Source organism: Pongo pygmaeus, chromosome 20 (assembly GCF_028885625.2).
Source record: "Pongo pygmaeus isolate AG05252 chromosome 20, NHGRI_mPonPyg2-v2.0_pri, whole genome shotgun sequence".
NCBI lineage: Eukaryota > Metazoa > Chordata > Mammalia > Primates > Hominidae > Pongo > Pongo pygmaeus.
In genome coordinates, this window is record NC_072393.2 from 22,343,623 (window position 1) to 22,356,559 (window position 12,937).

General features: G+C 38.3%; 1 protein-coding gene across 1 annotated transcript in view; it reads right to left on the reverse strand.

Moving 5' to 3' along the window:
• The window catches only part of LOC129020587 (zinc finger protein 100-like), a 43,622-nt gene that overhangs the window by 7,015 nt on the left and 23,670 nt on the right, over nt 1-12,937 (reverse strand). The window contains 1 exon segment of the mRNA XM_054465156.2: nt 12,142-12,237. Within this exon segment, the coding sequence (XP_054321131.2) occupies nt 12,142-12,237 (96 nt within the window).

Genomic DNA, 12,937 nt, shown 5'->3' on the forward strand with positions numbered 1-12,937 from the left:
GAGACAGCATTTCACCATGTTGGCCAGGATGGTCTCGATCTCTTGACCTTGATATCCACCTGCCTCAGCCTCTCAAAGTGCTGGGATTACAGGCATGAGCCACTGTGCCCAGCAGCAATGCAACTTTCTGTCACCAAATTATCCAATAGATATAATTTGCAATATAAAAATACTGGAATATCATCCAGTATTTTAAATTTAAAAAGCAGGAAATATTCTAATAACTCTAAAAATAAAGCTTGATGACATTATGCAGAATAAAATGAGCTAGCCACAATGAGACAGAGATTGTATGAGACACATGAGGCAGTGACATTCTTAGAAATAGAAAACAAAGTGGTGTTTGCAAAGTGCCAGAACATCAGACAAATTGGTTGTTGTACATTGAGATTTAGCTTTGCAAGATAAAACATTCTAGGGGTATGTTGCATAACATTATCAATATAATTAATAGGACTAAACAGAATATTAAAAAATATTTGATAATGGGCCTGGTGCCGGGACTCACATCTGTAATCCCAGCACTTTGGGAGGCCAAGGTGGGCGGATCACAAGGTCAGGAGCTCGAGACCAGCCTGGCCAACACAGTGAGGCAAAAGAATCACTTGAACCCAGGAGGCGGAGGTTGCAGTGAGCCAAGATCCCACCACTACACCCCAGTCTTGGCGACAGAGCGAGACTCCATCTCAAAAAAAAAAATTGCTAATATTTTATGTGTTTTTGACAAGTAAAAATGAACAATTAATACTAAAAAAGATACAGTTACAATAGTTTCAATATTATCTTCAAATCCCAAAGTGTTTCTCCCACATAGAAGTAATGTAGATTCACAACAGATATTGAAATTAGGAGAATTTTTATAACTGGTCACCTAGCCAAAATTGAACGACCATTTACAACAAACCTACACAACAAATATACAAGTCATAAAATAAACAGATGATATTTATAGAGGCAAACAAACACAGAGGTAATTATATTGGCAGTAGACATATGGCTGATTTATATTTGATTTGGCTAGACACTGTCTTAAATTGTACAGGGTTAAACACTGTCATACACAAGGACAATATAAAACACCAAAACAAAGCAACTGGTGTTAGGTGTCATACCTTAAAATATATAACACAATATAAAATATATATATAATATATATAATATAAAATATATAACACAAAATTAAAATATGGAATGTAAAACGTATTGGACGCCATCAAGTAGATCCATATATTCATGAAATGAATCTTAGAAGAATATAGGGAAAAAGTAATACAGAGGTTAACTTGAAGACAAAAAAGGCTGAGAACTTCCCAAATTTTGATGTAATAAAAAAATTTCTAACCAATATTTAATTCAAAATTATTTTACTTCAAAAACAAGATAAAAATAAGGACTTTCCAAAATAAAATTCAGGGCATTTATTACAACTACCACAGTCTTACATAAAATGTTACATGGAGGCCAGGCACAGTGGCTCAGGCCTGTAATTCTACAGCTTTAGGACGCCAAGACAGATAGATCACTTGAGACCAGTAGTTCAAGATCAGCCAGAGAAACATAGTGAAACTCTGCATACAAACAAAAAGAAATGCTAAAATGAGTCCATTATGTTGAAAAACAAAATGATGCCAGAAGTATCAAAAAATATATAAATATAAAGCTCTCTATTAAATGTAAATACAGATACATATAGAATTTTTTACTATCATAATGATGCACATAAAACCCTTACAGTTCTTCTTTAGATATAAAAAACAAGATATAAATCTGCATAAATCTGTTAATAGATACACAATAAGATAATATGGTTTTTAATATTAATAACAAATTGGAAAATATAACACCAGAGGTTTTGTACTTAATTGAAGGTGTGATGAGATTAGAATACACTGTTTTAACTTTAAGATGTTTTATGTAATCTGTTTTTCAATATGGTGACATTATATTTCAAGATGATTACATTATACTTCTGGAAAGTATGCAAAACAAAATAAAAAATAATCAAAGCATGTCACAACAAAATTAAAACAAACAAAAATTAAGGTAGTAACATAGGAAATGAGAAAAGACATATCTACAAGAAACACATAAAATAGTAACAATGAGGTGATTTCTGCAGATCAGCAGCCTTAGTCTTTCCCCTTGCTGGCTGAGGAATCTGGGCAGTCCAGATGTACGGAATTTCTCCCAGTGAAGCACACCCCCTTCACCAAGAAGCAGCCAGAGTGCCTTGTTAAGTGGTTCCTGAATCTTGTGCATCCTGACTGAGTGAGACCCCCCGCAACAGGCATTGTAAGACAACTTATAAAGAAGTATTCCCACTGTCATCAGCTCAGTGCCCATCTGGGATAAAGCTTACAGATGAAGGAGCGGGCAGTTCTCTCTGCTGTTCTATACAGTCCACTGGTGACACCTCCAGGTGTGGGAGAAACCCAGGCAAATAGGATCTGAAGTGGATCCCAAGCAAATCACAGCAGCCCTACAGAAGAGGGGCCTGACTGTTAAAGGAAAAACAGAAAGCAACCACAGCAGCATCAACAAAAATGTCCCCACAAAAACCCCATCCAAAGGTCAGCAGCCTCAAAGACCAAAGCTAGATAAACCCATGACGATGAGAAGAATCAACAAAAAAATGCTGAAAACTCAAAAAGCCAGAGTGTCTCTACTCCTCCAAATAATCAAAACATATCTCCAGCAAGAGCACAGAACCAGGAGAAGCCTGAGATGGATAAATTGACAGAAGTAGGCTTCAGAAGGTGGGCAATAATGAACTTCAGTGAGCTAATGAAGCATGTTCTAAACCAATGCAAAGAAGCTAAGAACCATGAAAAACATTGCAGGAGCTGTTAACCCGAATAACCAGTTTAGAGAGGAACATAAATGACCTGATGCAACTGAAAAACACAACATGAGAACTTCACAATGCAACCACAAGTATCAATAACTGAGTAGACCAAGCAGGAAAAAGAATTTCAGAGCTGAAATGGGAAGCCCATCAGAGTAAAAGTGGACCTCTAGAAAGACACCCTACAAGCCAGAAGACATTGGGGGCCAATATTCAGCATTCTTAAAAAAAATGAATTTCTAACCCAGAATATCCAGCAACTAAGCTTCATAGTGAAGGAGAAATGAAATCATTTTCAGACAAACAAATGCTGAGGGAATTCATTACCACTAGGCCTGCCTTGCAAGAGCTCCTGAAAGAAGCACTAAATATGAAAAGGAGAAACCACTACCAGCAAATGCAAAACACATTGAAGTACAAAGACCAATGACACTATGAAACAACTACGTCAACAGGTCTGCAAAATAACCAGCTAGCACCACGAGAACAGGATCAAATTCACACATAACAATATTAACCTTAAATTTAAATGGACTGAATGCCCCAATTAATCCCAGCACTTTGGGAGGCCGAGGTGGGTGGATCACGAGGTCAGGAGATCGAGACCATCCTAGCTAACACGGTGAAACCCCATCTCTACTAAAAATACAAAAAATTAGCAGGGCGTGGTGGTGGGTGTCTGTAGTCCCAGCTACTCGGGAGGCTGAGGCAGGAGAATGGCGTGAACCCAGGAGGTGGAGCTGGAAGTGAGCCAAGATTGTGCCACTGCACTCCAGACTCCAGCCTGGGCAACAGTGCAAGACTCTGTCTCAAAAAAAAAAAAAAAAAAAAGGCACAGAATGGCAAGCTGGTTAAAGAGTTAACTCACTGGTGTACTGTATTCAAGAGACCCATCTCACATGCAAAGACACATATAGCCTCAAAATAAAGGGAGAAAGATTTACCAAGCAAATAAAATCAGAAAAAAAACAGGGGTTGCAATCATAGTTTCTGATAAAACAGACTTTAAACCAACAAAGATCAAAAAAGACAAGGAAGGACACTACCTAATGCTAAAGGGATCAATTCAAGGAACACCCAGATTTGTTTTTATTGCTTGATTGACTGATTGATTTTTTTTGAGACGGAGTCTCACTCTGTCACCCAGGCTGGAGTACAGTGGCATGATCTTGGCTCACTGCAAGCTCTGCCTGCCGCATTCACACCATTCTCCTGCCTCAGCCTCCTGAGAAGCTGGGACTACAGGTGCCCGCCACCACACTCGGTTAGTATCTTGTATTTTTAGTAGAGACTGGGTTTCACCTTGTTAGCCAGGATGGTCTCGATCTCCTGACCGCATGCCAGCCTCAGCCTCCAAAAGTGCTGGCATTACAGGCATGAGCCACTGCACCTGGCCTTATTGATTTATTTATTTTTTTTGAGATGGAATCTCACTCTGTCGCCCATGCTAGAGTGCAATGGCGCGATCTTGGCTCACTGCAACTTTCATTTCGCAGATTCAAGTGATTCTCCTGCCTCAGCTTCCTGAGTAGGTGGGATTACACACACCAACCACTATGCCCAGCTAATTTTTGTATTTTTAATAGAGACAGGGTTTCACCATGTTGGCTAGGCTGGTCTCAAACTCCTGACCTCAGGGGATCTGCCTGCCTTGGCCTCCCAAAGTGCTGGCATTACAGGCATGAGCCACCACACCCAGCCAGCACTCAGATCTATAAAACATACTTAGATACCTATAAAGAGACTTAAACTCCCAAACAATGACAGTGGGAGAGTTTAACACCCCACTGTCAATACTAGACAGATCTCTGGGAAAGAAAAATAACAAGGATATTCAGGACTTGAACTCAGCTCTAGGTCAAGTGGACCTGATAGATATTTACAGAACTCAGCAGCCAAAAACAACACAATACACATTCTTCTAATTGCCACATGGCACTTACTCTAAAATTGATTATATAATTGGAAGTAAAACATTCCTTAGCAAATTCAAAAGAACTGAAATCATAACAGTTTCTCAGACCACAGTGCAATCAAATTAGAACTCAAGAGTAAGAAACTCACTTAAAACCACACAACTGCATGGAAATTTAACAACTACTCCTGAATGACTTCTGAGTAAATAATAAAATTAAGTGAGAAATCAAAAAATTCTTTGAAACCAATGAGAACAAAGAGACAATATACCAGAATCTCTGGAATGCAGCTAAAGTAGTGTTAAGGGGGAAAATATAGCACTAAATACCCACATCAAAAAGCTAGAAAGATCTCAAATTGACTTCCTAACATCACAACTAAAAGAAAAAGGGGACCAAGAGCAAACAAACCCCAAAGCCAGCAGAAGACAAAAAATAACCAGGATCAGAGTGGAACCATAGGAGATAGAGACACAAAAAAACCCTTCAAAAAAATCAATAAATCCAGGAGCTGTTTAAAAAATAAAAAATAAAAGAGATAGACCACTAGCTAGATTAATAAAAGAGAGAAGAATGAAATAGACACAATGAAAAATGATAAAGCAGATATCAGCACTGACCCTAAATTAATACAATCATCAGGGCTGGGTGTGGTGGATCATGCCTGTAATCCCAGCACTTTGGGAGGGTGAAGTGGGTGGATCACCTGAGGTCAGGACTTCTAGAGCAGCCTGGCCAACAAAGTGAAACCCTGTCTCTACTAAAAATAAAAAAAATAAAAAAATTAGTTGGGCATGGTGGCTGGTGCTTATAATCATTCCAGCCACTCAGGGGGCCGAGGCAGGAGAATTACTTGAACCCAGGAGGCGGATGTTGCAGTGAGCCAAGATTGCACCATCACACTCCAGCCTGGGGTACAAGAGCGAGACTTCATTCCAAAAATAAAAAAAAAGAAGAAGAAAAAAAAAGAAATACAATCATCAGAAAATAATATAAACACCACTAGGCACATAAACTGGAAAACCTAGAAGAAATGGATAAATTACTGGACACATACACCCTCCCAAGACTGAACCAGGAAGAAGTTGAATCCCTGAATAAACCAACAACAAGTTCTGAAATTGAGACAGTAATAAATAGGCTGCCAACCAAAAAAAGCCCAGGACCAGATGAATTTACAGCTCAATTCTACCAGAGGTACAAAGAAGAGGTGGTACCATTTCTTCTGAAACCATTTTAAATGAAAGAAAAGTAGGAACTCCTCCCTAACTCATTTTATAAGATCAGCATCATTCTGATACCCAACCTGGCAGAGATATAAAAACAATAATAACAAAAACTTAAAACTAATATACCTGATAAATATCGATGCAGGCCGGGCACAGTAGCTCTCACCTGTAATCCCAGCACTTTGAGAGGCCGAGGCAGGCAGATCAGCTGAGGTTAGGAGTTCAAGACCAGCCTGGCCAACATGGTGAAACCCCATCTCTACTAAAAATACAAAAATTAGCTGGGTGTGGTGGCTCACGCCTGTGATCCCAGCTACTCAGGAAACTGAGTCAGGGGAACTGCTTGAACCCGGGAGGTGGAGGTTGCAATGAGCCGAGATTGTGCCACGCAGTCCAGCCTGGGTGACAGAGTGACACTACGTCAAAAAAAAAGAATAAAGAAAAAAAACTGATGGAGAATGAGAAAACTATTTTAAAATTAATATGGAACCCAAAAAGGCCCCATATAGCCAAGACAATCTTAGGCAAAAAGAACAAAGCTGGAGGCATCATGCTATCCAACTTCAAACTATACTACAAGGCTGTAGTAACCAAAACAGCCTGGCACTGGTATAAAAACAGACACATAGACCCATGAAACAGAATAGAGAACTCGGAAATAAGACTGTATATCTACAACCGCCTGATCTTTGAAAAACCTGACAACAACAAGCAATAAGGAAAGAACTCCCTATTTAATAAATGGTTCTGGGAGAACTGACTAGTCATATACAGAGAATGGAAACTGGATGTGGTAAGAAAAAGAGCAAGTGTGAGGTGAAAAAGCTAGGTTCAGGCCAGGCACAGACTCACGCCTGTAATCTAAGCACTTTGGGAGGTCGATGAGGTCAGGAGTTCGAGACCAGCCTGACAAACATGGTGAAATCCCATCTCTACTAAAAAACTACAAAAATTAGCTGGGCATGGTGGCGGGTGCCTGTAATCCCAGCTACTTGGGAGGCTGAGGCAAGAGAATTGCTTGAATCAGGGAGGTGGAGGTTGCAGTGAGCCGTGATGCTGCCATTGCACTCCAGCCTAGACTACAGAGTGAAACTCCATCTCAAAAAAATTAAAAAGGCCAGGTTCTTTCAATGAACCAGCTCTCATTTGAATTAATGAAGTGTAAATTTTCTGATTATCAAAAGGCTGGTGCCAAGGCATTTATGAGAAATTCATCCCCATGACTAAACACCTCCCTACCAGGTTCCACATCCAACATTGGGGATTACATCGTAGCATGAGGTTTGCAGAACATGTTCATCCAAACCATATCACAGACAAACTAGGCTTAACAGACATGTACAAAATTTTTCAGTTAAAAGCAAAATAATACACAATATTCTTATTTGCACCTGATGTATTCTGTTAGAACACATAACAAGTCTTATTAAAGAATACGTAGTGGCTGATATGTACAATTTCAAACATTTGGAAGACAAAAGTGAGAGGATCACTTGGGACCACAAGTATAAGACCAGTGTCAGTAACATAGTGAGACCCTGTCCCTAGAAATAATCAAAAAATTAGCCAGGCATGGTAGCGCATGTCCATAGTCTCAGCTACTCAGGAGGCTGAGGTGTAAAGATCACTTGAGTCAAGGAGGCTGAGGGTGCAGTGAGCCAAAATTATGACACTATACTCCAGCCTGGGTGATGGAGTATGATCATGTCTGAAAACGACAACAACAAATAAATTTAAGAAGACCAAAATCATGCACTGCATGGTATCTGACCAAAACTGAATAAAACTAGGAAATAAAAGCAAAAGTAAAACTGGGAACTCCAACAATATCTAAAAATAAAACACATGGGCTGAGTGCAATGGCTCACAACCGGTAATACTACATTTTGGGAGGCTGAGGCAAGAGACCTGCTTGAGCACAAGTGTTGGAAACTAGCCTAGGCAACATAAGCTAGTCTCAAATAAACTCTGTCTCTAATAAATAAAATAAAATTAAGTTAAAATAAAACACACTCTTCAACATATTCCTGCTCGAGGGTCAAAAATTTTAATTTTGTTAAGATGCCAATACAACCTACAGAGGTGAACAAATTCAGTACAATCTCTATAAAAATCTCAATAGCAGAGTTATTACAGAAATATTCTTTAAAATTTTTAAATTTGATTGTGAACTATAGCTAACCAAACACCCATGACAAGAACAAAGAGGCATTATACTTCCTGATTTTAAAACATTAAAAGCTACAATAACAAAAACAGTATGGTACTGATATAAAGACAGATAAACAGATGAAAGAGCATAATAGAGAGTACAGAAATGAACCCTTGTGTATATGATTAAATGATCTTCCACAAAGCTGCCATGAACACACAATAAAGATAATCTTTTCAAAAAATAATGTTAAGAACTAAATGTCAACACTGATAAAGTCGGATCATTTCCTTGAACCGTATATAAAAAATATTTTCAATAAAATACTTACACAAAAAAACTAACGAATCTCTTAGAACAAAATAGAAAAAAGTCATGACATGGGTCTTGGCACCATTTTCTTAGATACAACGTTAAATGTATGAGCAACAACAAAAAAACAGAAAAATTTAACTACACTCTACTTCAAAATTTCTCCACCTTAGAAAAAAAAAAAAAAAACATTCAACTGTGTGAAAATGCCTCATAAGAAATGGGTGAAAATATTTGCAAGTCACATGTGTTAAGAGTTAATATTCGGGCCAGGTGCAGTGGTTCACAACTGTAATCCCAGCACTTTGGAGGCCAAGGTGAGTGGATCAACTGAGGTCAGGAGTTCAAGACCAGCCTGACCAAATTACAAATTAATAATTTGTAGAGAAACACGTAAAAATAAAAATGAAAAATGAAATCACCTCACATCCATTACAATGGCCACTATAAATTTTTTAAAGATGCCAAATCTGTTGATGATGCAATGAAAATGAAACTCTGTTGATTGTTGGTAGAAAACAAAGATGTAGTCATTATTTTAAAATGTCACATTTCTCAAATAATTAAAAATGGAATTATTATCAAATACAGCAACTCCATCAATGAATCTATATTCAAAATATGCAACAAAAGACCTAGAAGACATATTTGAACATCTATGATTATTGTACCAGTATTCACAAAAGTCAAAAGGCTGAGGCAACCCGGGTGTCTCTTGATTTATGAACACATCAAAAATGTAACATATACATAAAATGGAATATTATACAGACTTAAAGAAGAAAATCTTGTCAATTTTAAGACAAACTTTGAGAATATTATGTCATCTGAAATAAGCCAGAAACAAAATGATGGATACTGTATGATTCCACTTATATGAGATATCTTAAATAGTCACACTCATAAAAACAGAAAGTGGAAGGGTGTTTGTCAAGGGCTGGGGAGAGGGTAAAATGGGTTGTTGTTACTTAATGGGTATTTAGTTTTCGTTTCACAAGATGTAAAATTTCTGTAAGTCTTTTGCATAACAATGTCAATATACTTAACATGGCTAAAATGCAATTATTATTATTATTATTATTATTTCTTGAGACAGTATTTTGCTCTTGTTGCCCAGGCTGAAGTACAAGGGGCAATCTTGGCTCACTGCAATCTCTGGCTCCCAGGTTCAAGGAATTATCCTGCCTCAGCCTCCCAAGTAGCTGGGATTACTGGCACCTGTCACAAGGCCCCACTAATTTTTGTAATTTTAGTAGAGATGGGGTTTCACCATGTTGGTCAGGCTGGTCTTGAACTGACCTCAGGTGGTCTGCCCACCTCAGCCTCTCAAACTGCTGGGATTACAGGCATGAGCCACCACGCCTGGCATGTAAAACTTTTTTTTTTGAGAGTCTCACTCTGTCACCCAAGCTGGAGTTCAGTGGCACAATTATGGCTCACTTCAGCCTCAAACTTCCAGGCTCAAGTAATTCTCTTCTCTCGAATTTCCCAAGTAGCTGAAACCACTTGTGCATATCACCATGCCTGGCAATTTTTTAAATAATTTTGTGGAAAGGGAATCTCCCTGTGTTGCCCTGGCTGGTCTCAAACTTTTGGGCTCAAGTGATCCTCCTTTCTTGACCTCCCAAAATCCTGGGATTACAGTTGCGAGGCACCACCATGTCTGGCCCTGAAATGTACACTTAAAGAAATTTAAGATGGTAGGCTGGGCATGGTGGCTCATGCCTGTAATCCCAGCACTTTGGGAGGCTGAGGCGGAGCGATCACTTGAGGTCAGGAATTCAAGACTAGCCTGGCGAACATGGTGAAACACTGTCTCTTCTAACAATAGAAAAAATTACCCAGGCATGGTGGCGGGCACCTATATTCCCAGCTACTCGGGAGGCCGAGGCAGGAGAATTGCTTGAACCCAGGAGGTGGGGGTTGCAGTGAGCCGAGATCGCGCTATTGCACTCCAGCCTGGGCGACAGAGCAAGATTCTGTCTCAAAAAAAAAAAAAAAAAAGATTTAAGATGGTAAATTTTATGTTACGTGTTTTGACAACCATTAATTTTTCTTTTTCTTTTTTTTTTTTTTGAGACAGAGAATTGCTTGAACCCGGGAGGCGGAGGTTGCAGTGAGCTGAGATCGCGCTATTGCACTCCAGCCTGGGCAACAACAGTGAAACGCCATCTCAAAAAAAAAAAAAAAAACCAGAAGTTGAAGAGATGTTTCCTCCATCAAATTCACAGACACCAATGCAAAACTATATTGTGCGCATTGTCAATGCTTCTATTTTAACGTAGGACTGGAAGTAAGTGGCAGAATGATAAGTCAAAAACATTTTTAAAAAGCCACTGAAATTGAAGAAAAATAAGTTACTTTTTGTGGATCATATGATCTTATATATAAAAAAACCATAAACACTACATTGAAATTTGTCTAAAGTAATAAATACACGCAGTAAATTAGCAAAATATAAAATTAACATACAAGTATAAACTACTGTTCCATACATTTTAACCATCTGATACAATAAAGAAAACAATCTTATTTACAATAGCATTAAAATAATAAATTTCTGAGCAGAAATTTAACCAAGAAGGTAAAAAAACTTTACAATAAAAGATATAAGATAGACCAGGCACAGTGGCTCACGACTGTAATCCCAACACTTTGGGAGGCCAAGGCAGGCAGATCAAGAGGTCAAGAGATCATGATCATCTGGTCAACATGGTGAAACCCCGTCTCTACTAAAACTAAAAAAAATTAACTTGGCATGGTGGCATGCACCTGTAGTTGCAGCTACTTGGGAAGCTGAGGCAGGAAGATTGCTTGAACCCAGGAGGTGGAGGTTGCAGTGAACCAAGATCGTGCCACTGCACTCCAACTTGATGACAGAGCGAGACTCCGTCTCAAAAAACAAAACAAAATAAAACAAAAAAGATATATCAATGAAATAAATTATTGAAGAGACAAATTAAAATATCTCATGACCATGGATTGAAAGAATAAATATTGTTAAAGTGTCATATTATCTAATCTATAGCTTCAATAAACTTCCTATTAAAATTCCAGTGGCATGTTTTTCCACAGTAATAAAAAATACAATTCTAAAATTTACAAGAAACTGCAATAAACTTCAAATAGCCAAAGCAATCTTGAGGCAAAAGAACAAAGCAGAGGGGTATTATACTTTATAATTTCTAACTGTATTTCAAGAATATAGTAATAAAAACAGGATGGAATGTGCAAAAAGATTAACAAACAAAACAACGGAACAGAAAACACTACTTTCACACATTTCGGACATGATGAAAAAAGAGAACTAAAAAATAGTTTAACACAGAGTTTCCCAAAATTATGCAGATATCTGTGTGTCCCCCCAAATAATGGAAAAGCAGGGAGATTGTGTAGTCTTTTATATGCCTTGAAAAGGACTCTGGCTCTCACTGTAAACCTGAAGGAAGATGACCAAAAGGAAAGTAGAATCTTTAAAGAATTTAAAAGCATAAGACAGAAGATGCCCCTACGTGACAGCAAAAAAAAAAAAAAAAAAAAAAAAAGCCCAAAAAACAAAAACATTCAGGCATCCCAGAAACTATTTCCTTTGGAACACAGCTTCCCAAACCACATTTTAATGACCAGCTTTCTTTTTGACCTTCGGACCTCTCATCTGTATCATCTGTTGTGTTCACTCTCACCTACCTGGGGGTTTGGCTACCATCTCATGTCTCTTTATATTCCAGGGCTCTTTTCCTTGCTCCAGACAGGTGATCAGGTCTGGCTTAGTGAGAGCAATACCTGCTTTATTAGAAATAAATAACATGAATCTTTCTCATATTCTCCAATTACCAACATAGTACTATGCTTAGTAAAGAGGAGGTGATAGAATATTCTAGAAAATTAATCTTAACATAATAATTAATGAGAGAAATTTCTAAATATTTAGAAAATAGTTTAAATTTGTAGGTTCTTAATTTCACTACCTGGTACTCATGAATCAAAAAATTGGTGGTGATGAATGGATTTTAAAATATAGGCAAATATATATATACATATATATACATTTATTTATTTTTGAGACGGAGGCTCACTCTATTGCCCAGGCTGGAGTGCAGTGGCATGATCTTGGCTCACTACAACCTCCACCTCCTGGGTTCAAGCAATTCTCCTGCCTCAGCCTCCTGAGTAGCTGGGACTACAGGCGCCTGTCACCATGCCCAGCTATTTTTGTATTTTTAGTAGAAACGGGGTTTCACTTTGTTGGCAAGGCTGGTCTCAAACTCCTGACCTCGTGACCCGCCCACCTCAGCCTCCCAAAGTGCTGGTACTACAGGAGTGAGCCACCATGCCCGGCCTAAAAACATGGGCAACAATATTTTATGACACTACATTTCTGGAATTATCACTAATCTACAGTGAAGGATACAGATCAGCTCAGGAACGTGGAAAGTTCAGGTCAAGATGAAACATCTTGAATACATTCTTTTCCACACACAGC